The sequence below is a fragment of the Oreochromis aureus genome, linkage group 5, assembly GCF_013358895.1.
Source record: "Oreochromis aureus strain Israel breed Guangdong linkage group 5, ZZ_aureus, whole genome shotgun sequence".
NCBI lineage: Eukaryota > Metazoa > Chordata > Actinopteri > Cichliformes > Cichlidae > Oreochromis > Oreochromis aureus.
Window position 1 is genome coordinate 21,491,252 of NC_052946.1, and position 22,812 is coordinate 21,514,063.

Sequence of the window (22,812 nt, forward strand, 5' to 3'; positions counted from 1 at the left end):
TAATGACTCACAAATTTCATTTTATTGAAAAAATGTGTATAAAGTCAGAAAAATACATCCAACTGTGTGAACTTCATTTAAAATAAAGATGAATAAAACTGACCCAAAATACACACAGTTGACAGTTATATTAATAGTACAGCTTGTACTTAAATACAATCTACAAGTTAAAATCTTGTCATTTTAAACTGATTTGTCTAAATGAAAACCATTGTGAGTCTCTGTTAACCTCTTCAGCCCCAAGGGGGTTTCTGAGCTTCCTGCTCGAAAATGCAATGCCTAAATTAAATTGATTATTTCTCTGCAATTACAAACTCCGTCCTTACAATCTTGGTATCAAAATGAAGCTAACACTTGGGACATTTAATCAGAGGTGTAAATATTAAAGCGGATATTACTGTGTCAAAGTTACTGAGACTGGAACACAGAAAAAGGAAGTAGATTTTATTCTCGCCTAATTTTTTTCTTCTTTTGCGGCTAATTCGGTGAATTTTGGTCCGATCGTGGTCAAACTTTGTGTGTTTATGCAGTGATAGCCCTGGAAGCTAGCCAGCCTATTTATAACCGGTTACATGAAGTCTGAAGACTTTCTGGTTCTCGTTTGCGTGTTTAGCAGACTTCTGCGCATTACGTAACTGCTCGTTTAATCGCGGCTTGTTTTCGGTGTGTTTGGTGGTTGTAGAAATGGTTTATATGACATTGTAGCTGAGATTCTGAGGTTTCTGTGGATACCACACATGTCTGGAGTTATATTTCTCAACCGGCGTTATAACCGATTAAACGTGATCTCCTCCCTTTTGCCCCTGGTACCGGGGGCATGGGGCTTAAGAGGCACCACATCATTAGCAAAGAAAATACTTAGAAATGTAAAATTGCTCGAATTCCCCATTAGAAAGGTTCCATGTTTGTATATTGTCATTGTTTTACTATTTTCTCTTATGCAGTAGTTTTCTTTGTGCTTTGTAACATTTGTCTTTAAATCTATTCCTTATAATGACAACTAGACATATGATTGCATTTGCTTTCTGAATCACCTGTTTTCTCAGCACCTTCCTGACCTCATCAGACTTGAAAATAGATTCCTTTTTGTTTGACACCATATTGTATAACAGCCACATACCAGATTCACAATTAGTGCTAAGATCTGCCACGTCAATTTCTCAAAACAAAGAAACTGTTAGGTTTCACATAAATCGGTGCTGTGGGGAGTGTTTTATGTAAGTGGGTGTTTGTTATGTTTGATGGTGATAGAGGAGAGAAATGAAAGATTTTCCTTTTGAAAAAATGTGCACATAGTAATGCTGTAGTTTGAGTTCAAACAGCAGTTTCCACTGCCTTACACTAGTCGGAAAATCATCTTGAGAACTGTTACTGACTTTGATGGCCACGCTGGCAAATAAGGTGAGGTAACCTTACGACACCACTTCAAAGACTCAGACTTTAAAGAAAATCAAAATTTTCTGCTGCTATTTAGAGTTCAAAGATAATAAGAGAAATGTGAGGTACATGTACATGAATCTGTTTTGCCTCGAAGCATCTTTCTCTAAGGTGTGACACATTGAACTTTGCAGGTTAAAGGTCCTTCTGACTCTACCTTCAGGGTTATTTCACATTGTTCTTTTAAAGATATAAGTTTGTTTACACATCCAAGGAGGCTCCCAAGTTGTCATCCCAGTTGATATGGTGCACATCAGCTGGCATGTAGCTGACTCCAGAGAAAAGAGGTTAAAGATATTTAACCAGCTTAAAAAACTACAGGCAGAAGTTATTTTATTACAAGAGACTCATAGACCTGTCACAGCTACAAATGAACTTAAAACACCTGAATTTCCTAATGTGTTCTCAGCCTGCTAGAGCTCTAGACAAGGGGTAGTAGCAATTTTAATACATACACACATAAAAATATTACTTTCACAGTACTCAATACAGTTATAGACCCAGAGGGTAGATTTCTAATCATTAAATTATCAATACTTAACAAAGTACAAAGACTTCGCTTGCAAAATTTTGAACATGGTAACAATTTCTAACTAACCAGTAAAAAATAAAGAAGGAAAAAACAATTATATTATATGTGATGTTAAAGACTTATCTGGGAACACAGTATATGAACCTGAAAGAATAAACAAGATTTTTAGGCATTTTTATAAAACTTTATATTCACCTTTATATTCATAAACCCATCTAAAAATGAAATTGATCCGTTTCTTGACAACGTAACCCTTCCAAAGTTACCAGACAGTCAAGCAATAGCACTAGATTCACCGCTGACATCAAGTGAACTTAAGGAAGCCCTGAAAAGTATGCCCAATAATAAGGCTCCAGGTCCAGATGGATTTCCAGCAGAATTCAGGACAATTCTGCCATCAGTATTCCACAGAATGTTGCAGGAAATCAAGGAAAATGGCAGACTACTGCTAAAACCAGACAAAGACCCTGTATTTCCCTCGAGCTATCGTCCAATATCCCTTATTAATGTAGACCTTAAAATACTCAGCAAAGCTCTCTCAAAGAGATTAGAGAAGATAACCCCCTCATTATACATCCTGAGATAACTGGTTTCATAAAAGGGATGCACTCATAAACAAATACACGTAGATTACATAATTTAATAGACTATTCTTGTACTAAAAACATTGAAACCACAATATTGTCTCTAGATGCAGAAAAAGCATTTGACAGAGTTAAGGAATTTTTTATTATTTTTATTATTAAAAATAATAATCATGATTATTTTTATTATTTACTATTAGAGAAAATTTGTATTTGCAACTTTACACAAATTTGGATTTGGAAACTCTTTCATAAACTGGTAAAAAGTATTATATAATTCCACAACAGCTTGTGTGAGGACGAATGATCAAACATCCTCCAGCTTCTGTCTCCAGCGGGGCACCAGGCAGGGATGCCCACTCTCCCTTTCACTTTTTGCAATTTTTATTGAACCACTAACAGCAGCAATCAGACAGGATACAGTAATTAAGGGCATAAAATGCAAAAACGTAGAACATGAAATCAGTCTTTGGATGATGTGTTGCTTTTTCAAAAACTCACAAACCAATCACTCTGAGGTAATTACATTAATAAACTCTTTTTCAAGAGTTTCAGATTATTCAGTTAACTGGTTAAAATCTACAGTTCTTCTGATTAATTGCTCCTTCAGTAATTCTTCTTCTACCCCACTGCAATCTGGAAATATTAAATATTTAGGTATGAGCTTGCAGATTTAACTAAATTAAACCACATCCCACTTTAAAGAAAGTAGATGACGATCTGGCTAGATGGAAATCTCTACCCATATCACTCATGGGAAGGGTCGCTGCAATAAAAATGATGGTCTTGCCAAAAGTCAATTATTTATTTTTAATGATCCCGAACAAACCATCACCAGACTGGTTTAGATCTCTGGAATTGTCTATTTCTAAATTGCTTTGGAATAATAACCCCCTGCGTATCAGCTTAAAAATACTACAAAGGACCAAGGATAAAGGAGGATTAGATCTGCCTAACTTTCAACACTACTTCTTGGCCAACAGGCTACAATTCATCTCAGGATGGTTAAAACATACCTTCTTTGATGAGCTTTGGCTAGATGTAGAACAGGCACTATGCAATAATATAGAGATTTCAGACCTATTTATCAGCTTAAACATCAAACAACACAAATGCTTCAAAAGCATCAACATCAGCTCCTCTCTGACAGCATGGTGGGAGTTTCTAAAAATTATGGAGTCTTCATTAATCCCATGCAAACGCATACCTATTTGAAACAACTCTGACATAGAACAATAATATGATTAACTTCCCAGATAGGAGTTGTAAAGGAATTAAATACTTGGAGCATATATTAGAAGAAACAGACTTTATTCCGTTTGGCAGACTAGTTATACACTATGGAATTAATAAGATAAGGTTTTTAGAATATCAACAAATTAAATCCATAGTAAAAAAGAAATTCAAACCCAGTCAAGTTGAATTACAAACATGACCATGTGTGGTACAATTTCTTACTCTTAAAACTCCCAAATTACTGTCCAAAATATACAGAATAGATGAAATAGATGAATCGATATCCCTTCCTATGGCAAAATGGGAACGGGATTTATCAGTCAGCTTAGACCAAAACTCCTGGTCTCAGGTATGCTTAAAAACCTTTAAATTGATTAGAAATCCCAGCCTACAATTAATACAATACAAAATACTACATAGAGTGCACCATACAGGTCAATGGTGAGTGCACCATACTGGTCAAGATGGGTTTTATGTCTTCTAGTAACTGCTCACAATGTCAAGACAATACACCTGACAATTACATCCACTCTCTTTGGTCCACCAGTTTAGAGGTTTTTTGCGATGGATATGTGAAGACTTAATGTAACATTTCAGCCTCCCCTCTAGTGTGCTTGTTGGGCAGCTTGGATAACATCACTACAGAGATGAATATAACTGACATGGTTCTCACTGCCCTATGCATCACCAAGAAGGCTGTCCTCATGAACTGGAAAAATAAAAATAATCTTAATTCTAACCATTACAAAGACCGCCTGATAGATCATATTGGTCTTGATACAGTCTCTGTCACCACATTAGAACAATTACTCTGGGCTCCTTTGATTGGCTCAATCATCTAGAGGTGGTTGGGGGTCGTGGTTTTGTACCGCCTTCGTTATTGTGGTTGATGTGGGGGTAGGTACGGGCTTGGGATGCCTGGGGATTCCCTAGGGACGGGTTTCTCTGGGGGTTCAACTCGGTTGTGTCTGTGGTCAGACCTGGATGGGGCACTGGTGGCCAGGGACGTGTAGAGATGTTTGAAGGGGTAGGTGCTCAAAGTTAAAAAAGGGCACATAGAACCAGAGCAAATAAAAACAACACACATTCACAATCTAATAAGGAATCGCATCACACTATATCACTGTCATCAGGTGGGGCCAATGCAAAGCAAACATAGCCTATGTTTTAGCTGATGGGGTACAATGTTGCTGTTGAGGGGTTGCTGCTGCTCCTGCTGCTGATCTAAGGCTGCAGACATTAAAAAGTCCATGGGAGAGATGGTAGCTGATTAAACAAGTGTTATGAGATAATAATAAAATGCAAAGACTGGTGACAGCGCTTGGAATCATAAAGCACCAGATTTAAAAAAACAAACAAAAAAACTGAGCTCTGCCTGTGACTCACTTGCCTCTCTTACTCCTTCCATCTCTCATCTATCAGTCTCCACTTGCTGTCCATCTGAGAAAAAGGCAGAATTTGCTATTGCATTAATCTATTATTTAAATATCCACACTTAACGACTCTTGCAGCTAATAAAGTAATGATAGAAAAACGTTATTGCACCAAAACATTGTGTTTATTATTGTTTTTATACTTGAATACCTCGGCAATGCAACAACCAGTACATGTGTTATTGTTATCTGTGCTCTTTTTAATCCAGTTGGTGAGAGATCCACTGCCTTTAGCAGCCTCATGCAGCTCCTTTTGTCACTGTTTCCTGCTCATGTCCTTACAGGGCAGGTCTGGACAATGTTATATCATGAGTAATATTTTTTAAAATCTATACGCATAAAACACACACATGCACATACAGTGATATTTTTTACTTTTCCAGAATACTGTATATACTATGGCCACAAGTTTTCATGGTGCTGATCCAGAATCCTTCCCTTATTATTTATTCTTAGTGCTATAACAATAAAATAATGAGAATAAAAAAATTAAGTAATAAATATAAAATAATATATTTATGAGGATTCAATTTGCTTGACTATCCACTCTGTGCAGGCAGAAAGCTTTTTAAATGTTTAAACTGTAGAGATACAATAATTTTGCTGCTGTAAAATCAGCATTTTGTCATATTTGAAAGATAAAACTACTATAATCTGTTTCTTAATGTATTTTCTTTAAAACACAGTGTGTGGGGGTTTTTTTTAGATAATAATCTATAATTATGTGGCTATGCATATTAGATCATTTTTAGATTAGATCATATAAGTCCTCCAGAAAGGCAACTTACTTTAAAACAAAATATGTTCCCTAAAATGGTGGACAGAGCTACAAACCCATGACACTATTACCCAGTTATCTAGTAGCTAATGACCACTACTACTTGTGCAGTTAATAAAAGTACAGGTAATGTTTGTTGCACTGTTACAAACCCAGCATGCTCATTTGTTTCAATTCATCAGTTGCTACAAGACAGCTTACCAACGTATACATAATAACCTAGTACTCCTGTGTGCTATAGACTACAGTGTACGCTGTACACCCTACTTACTAGAGATGGCACGATACCACTTTTTTATGTCCGATACCGATACCGATATCATAAATTTGGATATCTGCCGATACCGATATGAATCCGATATAGTGTGTTTTTTAATCAATAAAACTGTTTTTTTAATATCTTGCTGCAAGTTCATACTCAAGTTTAAATAAACAACAACACTAAAGCTATTCTGTTATACTTGTATGTAAAAAATACACTGCACCCAAAATATTTCATAGTTCACCAACACTGATCAATCTAATAAATTTAAACCTATTCCATCCTTCCTATTCTGGTATTTTAAAGAGTACTTAGCAGAAATATTAAGCAACCTAACTAATAGGGTTGCAAACTCCCAGCAAAAAAAAAAAGGGAACCACCCCCCACCCTCCACCTCATGATGCTTAATCGACGTAATCAACTTTAATTTGATGCAGTGTGAAAAAAAAAAAAAAAATTAAATAGATTCAACATCTTTCTTCAACAGAATTGCAGACTGCACAGATGGTATCTTCCCAAAGGAAAAAGTACTATAGCTTACTAGGGTATATTAGACTTAACAGTTACTATACAGTGGCTTGCAAAAGTATTTGGCCCCCTTGAACTTTTCCACATTTTGTCACATTACAGCCACAAACATGAATCAATTTTATTGGAATTCCACGTGAAAGACCAATACAAAGTGGTGTACACGTGAGAAGTGGAACGGAAATCATACATGATTCCAAACATTTTTTACAAATAAATAACTGAAAAGTGGGGTGTGCGTAATTATTCAGCCCCCTGAGTCAATACTTTGTAGAACCACCTTTTGCTGCAATTACAGCTGCCAGTCTTTTAGGGTATGTCTCTACCAGCTTTGCACATCTAGAGACTGAAATCCTTGCCCATTCTTCTTTGCAAAACAGCTCCAGCTCAGTCAGATTAGATGGACAGCATTTGTGAACAGCAGTTTTCAGATCTTGCCACAGATTCTGGATTGGATTTAGAGACCAGACAGGTCAGGGATAAAGTTATTGAGAAATTTAAAGCAGGCTTAGGCTACAAAAAGATTTCCCAAGCCTTGAACATCCCACGGAGCACTGTTCAAGCCATCATTCAGAAATGGAAGGAGTATGGCACAACTGTAAACCTACCAAGACAAGGCCGTCCACCTAAACTCACAGGCCGATCAAGGAGAGCGCTGATCAGAAATGCAGCCAAGAGACCCATGGTGACTCTGGACGAGCTGCAGAGATCTACAGCTCAGGTGGGGGAATCTGTCCATAGGACAACTATTAGTCGTGCACTGCACAAAGTTGGCCTTTATGGAAGAGTGGCAAGAAGAAAGCCATTGTTAACAGAAAACCATAAGAAGTCCCGTTTGCAGTTTGCCACAAACCATGTGGGGGACACAGCAAACATGTGGAAGAAGGTGCTCTGGTCAGATGAGACCAAAATGGAACTTTGTGGCCAAAATGCAAAACGCTATGTGTGGTGGAAAACTAACACTGCACATCACTCTGAACACACCATCCCCACTGTCAAATATGGTGGTGGCAGCATCATGCTCTGGGGGTGCTTCTCTTCGGCAGGGACAGGGAAGCTGGTCAGAGTTGATGGGAAGATGGATGGAGCCAAATACAGGGCAGTCTTGGAAGAAAACCTCTTGGAGTCTGCAAAAGACTTGAGACTGGGGCGGAGGTTCACCTTCCAGCAGGACAACGACCCTAAACATAAAGCCAGGGCAACAATGGAACGGTTTAAAACAAAACATATCCATGTGTTAGAATGGCCCAGTCAAAGTCCAGATCTAAATCCAATCGAGAATCTGTGGCAAGATCTGAAAACTGCTGTTCACAAACGCTGTCCATCTAATCTGACTGAGCTGGAGCTGTTTTGCAAAGAAGAATGGGCAAGGATTTCAGTCTCTAGATGTGCAAAGCTGGTAGAGACATACCCTAAAAGACTGGCAGCTGTAATTGCAGCAAAAGGTGGTTCTACAAAGTATTGACTCAGGGGGCTGAATAATTACGCACACCCCACTTTGCAGTTATTTATTTGTAAAAAATGTTTGGAATCATGTATGATTTCCGTTCCACTTCTCACGTGTACGCCACTTTGTATTGGTCTTTCACGTGGAATTCCAATAAAATTGATTCATGTTTGTGGCTGTAATGTGACAAAATGTGGAAAAGTTCAAGGGGGCCGAATACTTTTGCAAGGCACTGTATACAGTAATGGACTTCTATACATTTTACATCAGATTAAAACTTTGGGTGTAAGATTCAGATAATTATTTATTAAAAGCTAAACATTTTAAATGAGTCAGTACGTCAGTATCGGACCGGTACCGATACGTAATATCGGATCGGTCCATCTCTACTACTTACTGGTTTTTGTTGCATCAGCCTCAAACTCAACCGCTTTATATTGTAAGGTAGACCCGACAATAACACATACAGAGAAAAACCCAACAATCATATGACCCCCTATAAGCAACCACTTTGGCAAGAGTGAGAAGGAAAAAGTCCCTTTTAAGAGATGGAGGGTTAATGCTTGATTGTAGAAGGCTCTTATTTCACAATCATTAAGAGTTTCAGTGTATTGCAAATACACAGCTGAACAACAAGCTGAACAAAAATGAGGAACACACATCCTTCATTTGAACTTTGTCATATAGTTCAGGAAAATATAAAGAAAACAATTGGTTTTATAACTGTGTTCTATAAATATTTTCTGTCAATGATTCTTGGAATACCGTTTAAACCATGTATTAAAATCACAGCCTCCACAGAGAGGACCCTCTGTGGAAGGTTGGCGAGCTGTTTGAACAATCGCCTCGTGTTTCTCTCACTTTAAATCTGTAAAAACAGTTTTGCCTGCCACACTGTATCAATTATGTATCAATGAAAAAACTGTAGTAATAGTCCTGGTAAAGTATACAGGTTTGACTCTCAACATTAGCAGTAAAGCTTTGTTTTGTGTCAGTGGAAGAGGAAAGTTGATATTTGCCCTTGAAAAACCCCCCAAAAACTATGTACACAGTAATGCTGTCCTTGTTTTGAGCTCATAAGACAGTTCCAGCTGTGGTGTTTGCACTCTTGTGGGAGGCATCATGGAGAGAACTGTGGTGGTGCAAATCGCTCTCTTTGGGCTGTTGCTGGCTTTGGCCTCTACACTGCCAAACAAGGTAAGGTTATAATACATAAAAGGGACACAGCACCACTTCAAGAGAACAGAATCTTTCTGTCTTTATCTTACTACTGCCACTGATGTTTCAGTTTAACAGATTTCTCAAAGATATCAGAGATGACTTTCATTTTGTCTGTGTGTGTTTCTTAACATCTTTTTGTTAGTTGAACACTGAACTCTGCAGGTCGAAGATTGTTAATGTTTTTAATGTTAATGATAATGTTTTTCATATGCGTCACATGTGAGTGCATGTGTGTGGTCTTGTATTAAAAATGTTGTGGAGACATTAGTCAGTTTACGCATTAATACTAGCAGTCACACTTCAAATTAGAAATGAAACTAACTTACAGACTGGGAGTAAAGTTAAGGATTGTTAGTGTTGGTTAGTGCTAGGTTAAGGCAAAATTGGCTATGTCCCATTAAGTTAATTATTCTTGTCCATTTGTTGTTTAACTTGCAACACTGTAATGTTAGTTGGACTTTGGAAACTTCTGTTTACACGGTCAGAGTCTGGGAGATCAACCCCCTTCTTATGTGAAAAAGTGTCATGCCCTGAGTGCGAGGAGTGTGAGGAACAAAGGCAAACATAGAGAGGCTGACTAACGTGAATGGAACAAAAGGAAAACAATGGGGTCCAAAAACAGTTTTCATCTTTGCCCAGCCATGGGCCAAGACAGGGGGGGGGGTCATGGCAGTTCCAGGGAGTTGCCCAGGCCAGGGGGCTAAACTAAAAGTGAGCTGTTTATTTGGGTGACTGCAAAAATACAAGTTTGAAGCATAAATTGAAAAAGGAAACTGAAAAATATATATTTTTAAACTGTACCTGAAACACTCAGGAATAAGTGACACAAGCACTAGGAAAGACTGGGGGAGATACAGAGACAATATATCACAGAAGGGTAATAACAGGAAGTGGAGAAGGCCATTGAATAATACACAGGTGGACTAAATCCCAGAAGACGAGATAAAGGAAGTAAAACTAAATGCAAAGCACAAGGGACACTGACACTCAAAATACAACATCAAGTGTGATGACAGTTGGGGTTGACAAAGACACAAGAATGAACTTAGTACAAAGGACATGACAGAGGAGGAAGGGAACAAAGAGAGAGGAATAAATCTAAGGCAACTGGGAACGAGAAACAGAACAAAATACATTAAAGAAGAATGCAAAAAGTCAATGTAAACATTAAACATACCAGGAATTATACAACTAATTCAATAAAAGAAAACCTCAAAGTCCAAAAAACTCAAAACACCTGGCAAACCAATGAACCAGTGAAATCAGTCAATTACATCAGGGCCGTGCAGAGATGTTTAAAGGGGCGGGTGCCCAAAGTTAAAAAGGGGCACATAGAACCAAGGCGAATAAGAACAACCCACATTCATCAAGAATCTAATATGAAATCTGTGGTGTGAATGAGACACGGCGGGTCCAGGGATCAAAGTTTTGAGCCATTTTATTACACACAGCTGCAGCTCTCAAGCTGCCAGCCGCAAATACACCACACCACAACAACCCACCAACCTCTAAGTCCCCGTGTTTTAACAGGCGGGCCTGATTGCGGATGCCGTGCAGGTGCATCCGCACGGCACCACAGACCACGCCCGCCACATACCCCCATTGAGGCTACATCCACACTAGCCCTGGCAGATTTGAAAACGGCGTTTTCGTCTGAAAACTCTCCACGTATACACTAGCGTTTTCAGTCGTTTGCACAGAGTTGCGCGTCCACATTGAAACGGCCCAACACGCTTACGTTCCAGTCCTGCGTTTGCGCAAATGCGAGTGAGAATTAAAGAATTTGAAGAAAAGCTATCTGGAGCATGTACAAACTGATAATAATCTTGTTTAGGGCTGTCAAAATTGAGAGCAATCAAAACAACTGCTGTATAATGCACTCCGCCATCTTTGTTTAACTGGTCACATGACTGCATCACATGACTAAAATGCGTCATCGTTTTAGAAAGTCTGCGTTTTCAAGTGTCCACACTGCGACAGGGCAGCTCCGTTTTGAAATGTATGCGTTTTCGAGAACGTTTTCAAAACGCTGCGTTTTTCCTTGAGGAAAATATCATCTCAGTGTGGACGGGAGGCTAAAACGGAGAGAAAATTATGCATTTTCAAACGAAAACGCATTAGTGTGGATGTAGCCTGAGGCTGTCCGGCCGAACCTACTCCCCCACCGCGAGCGGGAGAGGGAATCAGCCCAGACCGTTGGTGCCCCCGGGCCCTGGCCAAGCAACGGGGAGGTGTGAGTTCAGCTTGCCTCCCGCGAATCCAGCGACGCCGGCGAAGCTGGTCCAGAGGTCGGCCGCATGGCAGGTGGACGCGGCGCGGCCGGCACAGTCGTGAGCCCCATCTCACAGGCGGCTGGACAGATGTTCAGCATGCACCGGCCTCTGGTGGGGGTGAGGCCGGTCTGGTGAGCACACCGATCTCAAGGTTGGCGCACGCCTCGCTCGCCAGGTCCAATCGAGCAGGCTCCCCTGACACGGGGACCTCTGTCTCCTCACGCGGCTCCTCCATCACCACCACCGCTGCCGCCGTTCCTGGCTCGGGCAGCCTCTCGCGCGGCTCCTCCGTCACCACCGCCGCCACTCCCAGCTCGGGCAGCCTCTCACGTGGCTCCTCTTCCTCCGGCCGGCAGAGACCCTCACGCGCCTCCTCCACCGCTCCCGGCAGGAGCAGCCCTTCACCCGGCTGTTCCCCCTCCTCCTTAAGTAGGCGCGGACCTCTGCGCCTCAAGAAAAGGGCACTTGGGGCATCAGGGGTCCTCAAGCCCCCTCCCCCCCGGACATGCCTGAATTGAAACATTGGTCAGTCAATGAGATTGTTTAAGCCTGTCGTTTTTTGTTTTTCAGGATGACTGGGACGTCTACAGCTTTCACATCAACTCCACAGTGACCAGTCGTTATGCCACCACTGTCATCACAAGCCGTGTGGCCAATCGTATGGACGAATCAAAGGAAATTGAATTCCATGTTCGGATTCCCAAGAATGCCTTCATCAGTAAATTTCGAATGTGTGTGAAGTTAAAATAATCTGTAAACATCCAGAGACATTTGCAAATAAAGAATTTTACACTGAAGAACAAATGACAGGATACTCAGTAGTGTGTATTTACACAAGGGCTTTTCTTGGTCCTCTTCAGGTTTATCGATGGCCAAGTTTATGATGGTGTTGTGAAAGCTAAGGAGCAAGCTCAGCAGCAGTACACTGAAGCTGTGTCCCGTGGTGAAAGTGCTGGACTTGTCAGGTATGTAAATTCATTCATTTATAATTTCACATAAAAAAATCTGTCACACAAAAGAAGTTGTGTTGTTTCTCTGTCTCATATTTTCTTGCAAACTCTTTTCTTGTGGATCTTTGTTTGTTTAAAATTTAACAGATATTTTCTCAGTGGCACAATATCTTTTTAGTTAATTTACTCAAAACTCATGTTCTCATTTTAGCAATAACCTCCTGTAAACTGTAATTCGGTGAAATGATCATTGTTTCTGCTATAGTTCTGTAGGAAGGACTCTGGAGGAATTTAAGACCTCTGTAACTGTGGCTGCTCACAAAAAGGTCACTTTTGAACTCACATATGAGGAACTGATGAAACGCACACATGGCAAGTACGAGCTGCAAATTCATGCTCGACCCATGCAGCCTGTCAGAGACTTCAAGGTGATTGTCTTGTTGGTATCTGTTCATTAATTATTTTGGAAAACAATGCTGAAATAACAGCACACATGATGAGATCTTTTGATTTGTTTTATTTTACTTAATATCAGGTGGATGTGTACATTCACGAGGAAGCTGGCATCAGTTTCATCGATGTCAAAGGAGGCCTGAGCACCAAAGACCTCGCTAATGCCATTACTAAAACACATGCAGATAAACAGGTACAGAAATTTTTTAGTTCTGAAACTGTAAAAAAACATGAGTTGTCTCACAACAGACAGTTTGAAATAATTTTGGTCACACAACATAGAACTGAACATATGATAGCTGAAAATTCTCATACACATGTGGAGGTGCTCATTGATGATTAGCTTGATTATGTTCACTTTGAACAAAACTACCTTGCTTTGTGTGTGGAGCCAAACATGGTCAATATACATAAGGCTACTTTCCTTAAACCTGAAAAAGTTGTCTCAGGAACCATTTGTATCAAGAAAGTGGAAAGGTCAGTTCTTACAAACTGCTTCAGGCAGCTTGTAATTGCCCAAAATGTGTTGGTACCCTACAGTCCAGTCTTTACCACCTATTATACACAGAGTTGATTGGCTGAGTGGTATTGACTCACATTCAATTGGCCAGTGTGTTTTCAAAATCTGGACCATGTTAGTGACCTGTTAGTGACCTCTGGTTTAAAGTTTTGGTCCTTGAACACATCTCATTTCATTTTCTTCTAAAGGTTAGGCTTCTCCAACACTCTTTGTATGTAAAGTCATGTGTTAATTTGCGATAAATGAGTAATTCTGACAATGTTTCATTTAAAATTTTGACCAAAGAAATATCAGACCAAAACGGAAAACAGAAAATAAAATCACTGACATCGCTCTCTTCCAAGTTTCTAAACACTGTGATTCACTCTGTTTCCAGGCGTGGGTGTATTTCTATCCAACAGTCGACCAACAGAAAATGTGTGACAGCTGTGGAGATCAGGGTATGAATGGAGATCTGGTTATTGTTTATGATGTTAACAGGGATAATGGACTGGGACACATCAAGGTAAATCCTGGTCTTTTAGCGACACAAACTGTATGACTTCGACCCAAAAGCCTCTTGAATAATCCTATAACCAATCAAGTTTTTTTTTAATAACTCCACCTTAGAAATCTGACGGGTACTTTGTTCATCATTTTGCTCCATCTGATCTTCCTCGAATACCAAAAAATGTCGTCTTTGTTATTGATCAAAGTGGCTCAATGCATGGCAGAAAAATTGAGCAGGTAAAGTATTTGAAGCGTCTGTTTCTGATATTATTTTATTTATACTTTTTTTCTTTTTTAAAAATTTTAACTAACAAAAATGTGTGTAAATTATGTTTTCTTACTCAGACTAGGATCGCATTACTCCACATTTTGAATGATCTGGCAGAAGATGATCACTTTGGTCTGATCACTTTTGATGACAGAATTTCTTACTGGAAGCGAGAACTCGTTCAGGCCAACAGCAAAAACCTGGAAAGCGCCAAAAACTTTGCACGCAATATTCAAGACAGAGGATGTGAGATTTTGTATTAAATACATATTTTGAAATATAAACATTTGGACAATGAACAGTGTACTGAGACTTTGTTGTTGTTGCATTTCAGCCACAGACATAAATGAAGCAGTGTTACAAGGAGCACGTATGCTGAATGCACATAACAGAGAAGGTTCAGCATCTATCCTTATACTTCTCACAGATGGAGACCCAACCTCAGGTTATAATAAAGCACATCTGTAAACAAATGTACACAAAAATTTCATGAAATTGAGGTGTTTGTGAGCTTATTGTGATTAACTGTCCCGATTTATTATGAGTTTTGTGTCTTTTCAGGGGTGACAAATCTGGAGAAAATCCAGTCAAATGTAAGACAGGCTATTGCAGGCAAATTCCCACTGTACTGTCTTGGTTTTGGTTTTGATGTTAATTTTAATTTCCTTGAGAAAATGTCGCTGCAAAATAACGGTGTGGCACGGCGGATATATGAAGACTCTGATGCTGATTTACAGCTGAAGGTATTTAAATTATAGATACTCTTTTATGTGAGTTGAAACCCCTGAGAATAGAAAGAAAAAAAAGAGCATGATTTGTATCACTTCCACGCTGTATGTCAACAGGGTTTCTATGAAGAGGTGGCCACACCTCTATTAACAGATGTGACAATGATCTATGTGGGTGGGACCAATCTAACCCAGACTAACTTCAGTCACTATTATAATGGTTCTGAGATTGTGGTGGCCGGTGAGATCACAGATAATAACATTGAAACCTTCACCCCTCAAGTTGTGGCCATTTCGGTAAGGATATATCCACAGCAGTCATCAGCAGTACTCTTCTTAATCCATTTTCTAGGTCAACTGACATTACATTGCATTTGAATTGTTACAGAGTAATAGAAGAATAACATTCTCTAATCCAAATGAAACTGTGGAATCTACTGGAACAGTGTCTGATGACCATATCCAGAGGGTTTGGGCATACCTCACAGTTAAACAGCTTCTAGACAAAGAGTGAGTATAATACTGTATATGTCTGTATATGTATCTTCCTCATGTGATCATTTCAAAACTTCAACTTTCGAAAATATGGCAGCATAAATTTAATTTATTAATTGTTGAAGGCACAGCAAATTGAACACCTTGGAAAAAAAAAGTGAAGAATTTCACTGAGCTTAAAATAACATCTTTAAATGTTAAAAAAATATACATATATATACATATCACCTGCGGGCAGTCTATCCTTCAAGCTCGGGTCCTCTACCAGAGTGAGCTTGAGGGTCCTGCGAAGTATCTTAGCTGTTCCTAGGACTACACTCATCTGGACAGAGACCTCCAATGTTGTTCCTGGGATCTGATGGAGCCACTCGACTAGCTTGGGAGTCACTGCACCTAGTGCTCCGATTACCACTGGGAATACTGTTACCTTCACCCTCCGCATCTTCTTGAGCTCCTCTCTGAGCCCTTGGTATTTTTCAAGCTTCTCGTGTTTATTCGTCCTGATGTTGCTGTCAATCGGAACTGCTACATCTATCACTACTGCGGTCTTCTCCTGTTTGAAGAACCACTACTATGTCTACCACCACTATGTCCGTTTGGTTAGCCACCACCATTTTGTCCGTCTGTATCTGGAAGTCCCACAGGATCTTAGCTCGGTCATTCTCCACCACTCTTGGGGGGCATCTCCCATTTTGACCTCGGGACCTCTAGGCCATATTCTGCACAGATATTTCTGTATACTATGCCGGCCACTTGGTTATGGAGTTCCTTGTATGCCCTGCCTGCTAGCTTCTTGCACCCTGCTGTTATGTGCTAGATTGTCTCAGGGGCATCTTTACACAGCCTGTACCTGGGGTCTTGCCTGGTGTAATAGACCCAAGCCTCTATGGATCCTGTGATCAGAGCTTGTTCCTGTGCTGCCATGATTAGTGCCTCTGTGCTGTCTTTCAGTCCAGCTTTGTCCAGCCACTGATAGGATTTCTGGTTGTCAGCCACCTCCTCTATCTGCCGGTGGTACATACTGTTCAGGATCCTATCCTTCCATGATGGTTCATGCTCTTCTTCCTCTTTCTTGGGTTTCTGCTGCCTGATGTATTCACTGAGCATGCGGTCAGTTGGGGCCATCTTCCTGATGTATTAATGGCGCTGTCACTTGGTGTTCGCTCTCTCTGCGGTAGAGTATCACTTCCTGTTCCTGTTCCAACACACAGTGGTGCGTTTGAGTAGCGTATCTGGATAGCAATTTAATTAAAACTTTTAGATAACTTCTTTTCTCATAGTATAATCTTCACGTGCTTCATCCGAAGCACACTCTCTGTGTACTCACTCCCTAATTTATTGCCAAAGTATTCACTCACTGTGTCTTTGCTGTTTTGCTCGCTTAGCTTAGCTTGTAGCTGACTCACTAGCAGCATGGCCTCTTCACCTGTCCCTCCTGCACTTTCCTGCTCATTGTGTCAGATGTTTAGTTACTCCTCACCCTCCTTTAGCAGTAATGATATCTGTAATAAATGTAGCCTATTTGTAGCTCTGGAGGCTAGGATTACTGAATTGGAGACTCGGCTTTGCACTCTTGATACACCCGTAGGTAGCCAGGCCCCTGTAGCCGGTGCAGTTGAAGGTAGCGCAGGCCCCGCTAGCTGTCCCCCGGCAGGCCCCGAGCAACAGGGGAATGGGACGGCTAGGTGACGGTGAGGAGGAAACAAAAGCCCCAGGTACATCACCAACCTGTTCATGTGTCTAACCATTTTTCCCCACTCTGCGACACACCCACCAGGGATCAAACTCTGGTAATTGGCAATTCTGTTCTGAGACATGTGAAGCTGACACTAGCAACCACAGTCAGTTGTCTTCCAGGGGCCAAAGCAGGTGACACTGAGGGAAATTTAAAACTGCTGGCTAAGGGTAAATGTAAATTCAGTAAAATTATAAATCATGTCGGCAGTTGTGACACCTGGTTACATCAGTCGAAGGTCACTAAAATCATTGAATCCATGTATAACTTTGCCAAAACAATGTCTCTGTAGTTTTCTCTGGTCCCCTCCCCAATCAGACCTAGGAGTGACATATTTAGCCACATGTTCTTCAATTGCTGGCTGTCTAGGTGGTGTCGAAAAAACGATGTGGGCTTCATAAATAGTTGGGAAACTTTCAGGAGGAAACCTGGTCTTGTTAGGAGAGATGGCATCCATCCCACTTTGGATGGAGCAGCTCTCATTTCTAGAAATTTGACCAAATTTATTAAACCCCCCAAAATGTGACTATCCAGAGGCAGAGTTGCAGTCTTACACGCCTCTCTGCAGCTTCTCTCCTCCTGTTATTCCCCCAAAACCCCATCTCCGTAGAGACTATGTCAGCTCCCAAACAGACAAAAACAAACTAAAAACCAGCAAAAAAATAACTTAAACATAAAAAATCACAAATAAAGAACAATACAGCATCCACATCTGAACCAAAGACTAAAACAGTGAAATGTGTATTATTAAACATTAGGTCTCTCTCTTCCAAGTCTCTGTTAGTACATGAGTTAATAAGTGATCAGCAAATCGATTTACTCTGCCTTACAGAAACCTTGTTACAGCAGGATGATTATGTTAGATTAAATGAATCAACACCCCCTAGTCATTCTATTTATCAGAAACCTCGAGGACCAGGCCGAGGGGGCGGTGTGGCAGCAATTTTTCACACCAGCCTATCAATCAACCAAAGACCCAGACTGACTTTTAATTCATTTGAAAGTTGATGCATAGCCTTATCCACCCTAGCTGTAAAACTCAAAAACCAGTCTTATTTGTGATCATCTATCTTCCACCTGGGCCTTACACAGAGTTTCTGTCTGATTTCTCAGACTTTTTATCTGATTTAGTGCTCAGCTCAGATAAAATAATTATTGTGGGTGACTTTAACATCCATGTAGATGCTAAAAATGACAGCCTCAACACAGCATTTAATCTGTTATTAGACTCAGCTGGCTTCTCTCAAAATGTAGAAGAACCCACCCACCACTTTAACCACACTCTAGATCTTGTGTTAACATATGGCATAGAAACTGAACATTTTACAGTGTTTCCTGAAAACCATCTCTTGTCTGATCATTTCCTGATAACGTTTAAATTTACAATAATTGATTACACAGCAGTGGGGAGTAGACTTCATCACAGTAGATGCCTTTCTGAAAGTGCTGTAACTAAGTTATAATATAAGTAATAATATAATCCTCCCAGTGTTATCATCTTCAATGCCCTGCACCAACACAGAGCAGAGCAGCTATCTGAACACTACTCCAACAGATGTAGATTATCTTGTTAATAATTTTGCCTCCTCACTATGTATGACACTGGGTACTGTAGCTCCTGTGAAAAATAGAGCCTCAAATGAGAAGTATTTGACACCGTGGTATAATTCTCAAACACGTAGCCTAAAGTAGATAACTCGTAAGCTGGAGATGAAATGGCGTTTCACAAATTTAGAAGATCATCATTTAGCCTGGAGAAATAGTTTGTTGCTTTATAAGAAAGCCCTCCGCGAAGCCAGAACATCTTACTATTCATCACTGATTGAAGAAAATAAGAACAACCCCAGGTTTCTCTTCAGCACTGTAGCCAGGCTGACAAAAAGTCAGAGCACTGTTGAGCCAACTATTCCTTTAGCGTTAACTAGTAATGACTTCATGAACTTCATCACAAATAAAATTTTAACCATTAGAAAAAAAAATAACCATAATCATCTCACAGATGTAACATTATCTATAGCTACTTTGAGTACCACTGATATTCATTTAGAGTCTTTTTCTCCAATTGATCTTTCTGAGTTACCAGTAATTACTTCCTCCAAACCTTCAACGTGCCTTTTAGACCCCATTCCTACAAGACTCCTCAAAGAAGTCCTGCCATTAACTAATGCTTCAATCTTAAATATGATCAACCTATCTCTAACAATCGGCTATGTACCACAGGCCTTCAAGCTGGCAGTAGTTAAACCATTATTTATGTCAATGGAAAATTGTACTTAGCAGTCAGTACAACCTTTTAATGATATAAGTTTGCATATGATAGAATACTGTATCTTGACCTTTTGATGACTTAGACTGTTGTCCACTACAAGACTGTTTTATAAATTCTTTCTCACAGCGATAATAGCTGAACAAGCGGGAAGAGGAGAGCTGGACACTTTTATCTGCGCTCCTTAACAAGAAGAGAGGCCGCGTCCTTCTGAATCTCACAACACACACACACATACACCTGAACCACTCTTATCTTCACTCCCTACGCACTAACATTCCTCTGCCTATGAATAGAAGTATTCACTGTTGTATTGCTTTGTATATAAATAAAGACCAGAGCGGTAACAGGGCGCGCCTCACAGGGCCCCCACTCTGGTGTGAGCGTTCTGTGATCGCCCTTGTATACAAGTAAATGCTGCAGCGTCTGTGTGTTTCTACCCTTAGACTCTTAGCTGAAGAAGTGTCTTTAGAATAAATCTCTTGACAATTTAAAAAGCCATCTCTGGACCCAGCTGTCTTAGCTAATTATAGGCCAATCTCTAACATTCCCTTCATATCAGAAATCCTTGAAAGAGTAGTTGTCAAACAGCTAACAGATCATCTGCAGAGGAATGGCTTATTTGAAGAGTTTCAGTCAGGTTTCAGAGCTCATCACAGCACAGAAACAGCTTTAGTGAAGATTACAAATTATCTTCTTATGGCCTCTGACAGTAGACTCAACTCTGTGCTTGTCCTGCTAGACCTCAGTGCAGCGTTCGATACTGTCGACCATAACATCCTATTAGAGCGATTACAGGTACTGTGCTGCAGTGGTTTGTGTCATATCTATCTAATAGACTCCAATTTGTTAATGTAAATGGAGAGTCTTCTTCACACGTTGAGGTTAATTATGGAGTTCCACAGGGTTCAGTGCTAGGACCAAATCTGTTCACATTATACATGCTTCCCTTAGGCAGTATCATTAGAAGGCATAGCATACATTTTCACTGCTATGCAGATGACACCCAACTTTATCTATCCATGAAGCCAGATAACACACACCAATTAGTTAAACTGCAGGAATGTCTTAAAGACATAACGACCTGGATGACCTCTAACTTTCTGCTTCTTAATTCAGATAAAACTGAGGTTATTGTATTCTGCCCTGAAAATCTTAGAAATATGGTATCTAACCAGATTCTTACCCTGGATGGCATTACCTTGGCATCCAGTAACACTGTGAGGAAAGTCACTTGATGTCACTTGATGGTGACTTGTGCTTTGGGCTTGAAGTTGGCCTCTAGTGTTGTACGCCACATCCCCATTGAGTTCCTGATGAAGGCTCTTAGGGTCCTGTTGATCTTGTATAGTTCTAGTCATTCCAGGATCCAGATGTGGGGCATCGAGTCATAGGCCTTCTATAGGATATCTGCCACTGTGATCGTTACCGGTCCCAGTTCAGTGAGGTTGCTGTGGTTGCTCTTAGATCCACTAGCCAACTAGACAGTAAGCATTGCTGTTACGGGTTGCATCCTTCTCCCATATTGCAGTATTTCAGTATTGCACAGTCTCCAGCCTTGGTGTTGCTGTTCTCATATTGTTGCACTGCCACTGAGAGTACCCCTTGGCTGGTTCTGTTGAGAACAGCTGGTTTATTCACCTGCCTTCTATGTCTCTGGTGTATCTCTTCAAGCAGATGGCCAAGGCTGTGAGTCTTTGCTTGGCAGTGTCCAAGGCCTCAGGTATGGACAGCTTGCTGCACTTCTTAGGCATCTTCTTCATTGCACTTTATGGCAGATCCGATAGTTGGCTAACCTCCCTCCATGCTACCTTGATCTTGACTTCTAATCTCCTTCTCTATGGAGGGTACCTCTCCTTGTGGCTGGTTAGTCTTGGTAATGGTTGCAGTAGGTATTGTCGATAGCACTGCACTTGCATCATCTAGTAGATGTTCTGAGGGTACTTCACGTAGTGTTGGTAACCGACTATGGAGGATCCAGGTTTCCAGCTTCGCCATGATCCTATCTTTCAGGTCAGTTGCTCTCACACTCAACGATGCCGTCTTGTTCCAGTAGAACACTTTTCATCAGGGTGCCCTAGTTCCTCAACACCTGACGTGGACCTTGTTAATCCAGGCAATGTCCAAACCAGTATGGCTTTATATTTATCTCTCTCAATCATATCTGCGGTAGACTTGGTTAGCATGGGGGTCTAGCCTAAGACCGATACTGGATACAAACTAACCCTAAACCAACTGAGTGTTAATTTTGTAAAAAAACCAAAAAAAAACAAGTTAACAATCTATAATGAAAGCCAAAGCAGCACCAATGAGTTCAAAACAATCCCTGAACCCATTGGTACCACAATTGTTCTGATATCAGTTCTCCAGTTTATCTTGCAGCAGATAATATATTATTTGATCTATTTTACCTATGTTTTTAATGAGCATTATCTTTCAGGATTCTAAAGATGTGTCCCATACAGCAGTGACAGCAGTAAAGACTAGCTGGGGATATTTTCAAATTCAATTGATCAATTAAAAAACAAATGATTTAATCATATTCCACTTGTAAGTCAACCATCATATTTATTTAATATATTGTGACACAGACTTCAGTTATCTGGACCTGAGAAAGAGAAAGTGAAGAAGGAGGCTTTGGAGCTGTCACTGAAGTACAGTTTTGTGACCCCTCTCACATCCATGGTGGTCACAAAGCCCCTGGGAGAGACCACTGATGTGCTTCATAAACCAAAGGAAGGTGAAAGATCACAGACAAGGCCGCCCTCCAGAGGCCATCCCATTTTAAGACAACCTACTGGTGCTAGTGGAAGTGGTTTTCGTAGTACTGGTAGCTTTCCTCATCAGCGGTACAAACACAGACAATATACTCCTTTTAGAGGATACAGCGCTCGCATGCCTGGTGAGTAACACACCAGTACATTTGACTATCACCTAATTTAGGTATTTAAATAGTCTTTCTCCATTCCTAAAAACCTATATTTAAATTCAAGTTAAGTCATGTGATATGAGGTGCATTAACAGTGTATGAACATAATTCAAACTGATGAATTCATTTGTTTGTTTGTTTTTCATTCTCATTTGTGGCCACATAAAAGAGAATCAGTTATTATTTAATATTTAATTAATGCAATTTTAGGAGATTGGAACAGTAGTGTTAGTAGTAATTGGTCACTG

At 40.2% G+C, this 22,812-nt stretch overlaps 1 protein-coding gene across 7 annotated transcripts in view; it reads left to right on the forward strand.

The window, feature by feature from the left end:
- The first annotated feature begins 9,291 nt into the window (after nucleotides 1-9,291).
- LOC116311349 (inter-alpha-trypsin inhibitor heavy chain H3-like) overlaps nucleotides 9,292-22,812 on the forward strand; it is a 39,508-nt gene continuing 25,987 nt past the window's right edge. For 4 of the 7 annotated variants that reach the window (XM_039612638.1, XM_039612640.1, XM_039612639.1 and 1 more), the window contains exons 1-13: nucleotides 9,293-9,434; nucleotides 12,302-12,462; nucleotides 12,592-12,696; nucleotides 12,947-13,109; nucleotides 13,217-13,327; nucleotides 14,031-14,159; nucleotides 14,264-14,380; nucleotides 14,489-14,657; nucleotides 14,746-14,856; nucleotides 14,973-15,154; nucleotides 15,257-15,436; nucleotides 15,528-15,649; nucleotides 22,227-22,537. In XM_039612638.1, coding sequence (XP_039468572.1) covers nucleotides 9,360-9,434; nucleotides 12,302-12,462; nucleotides 12,592-12,696; nucleotides 12,947-13,109; nucleotides 13,217-13,327; nucleotides 14,031-14,159; nucleotides 14,264-14,380; nucleotides 14,489-14,657; nucleotides 14,746-14,856; nucleotides 14,973-15,154; nucleotides 15,257-15,436; nucleotides 15,528-15,649; nucleotides 22,227-22,537 — 1,936 coding nt within the window. In that variant the 5' untranslated portion in view covers nucleotides 9,293-9,359. Of the gene's footprint in view, nucleotides 9,435-12,301; nucleotides 12,463-12,591; nucleotides 12,697-12,946; nucleotides 13,110-13,216; nucleotides 13,328-14,030; nucleotides 14,160-14,263; nucleotides 14,381-14,488; nucleotides 14,658-14,745; nucleotides 14,857-14,972; nucleotides 15,155-15,256; nucleotides 15,437-15,527; nucleotides 15,650-22,226; nucleotides 22,538-22,812 lie in introns of all 7 variants that reach the window. The other 3 variants (XM_039612641.1, XM_039612645.1, XM_039612642.1) reach the window with 2 other exon arrangements.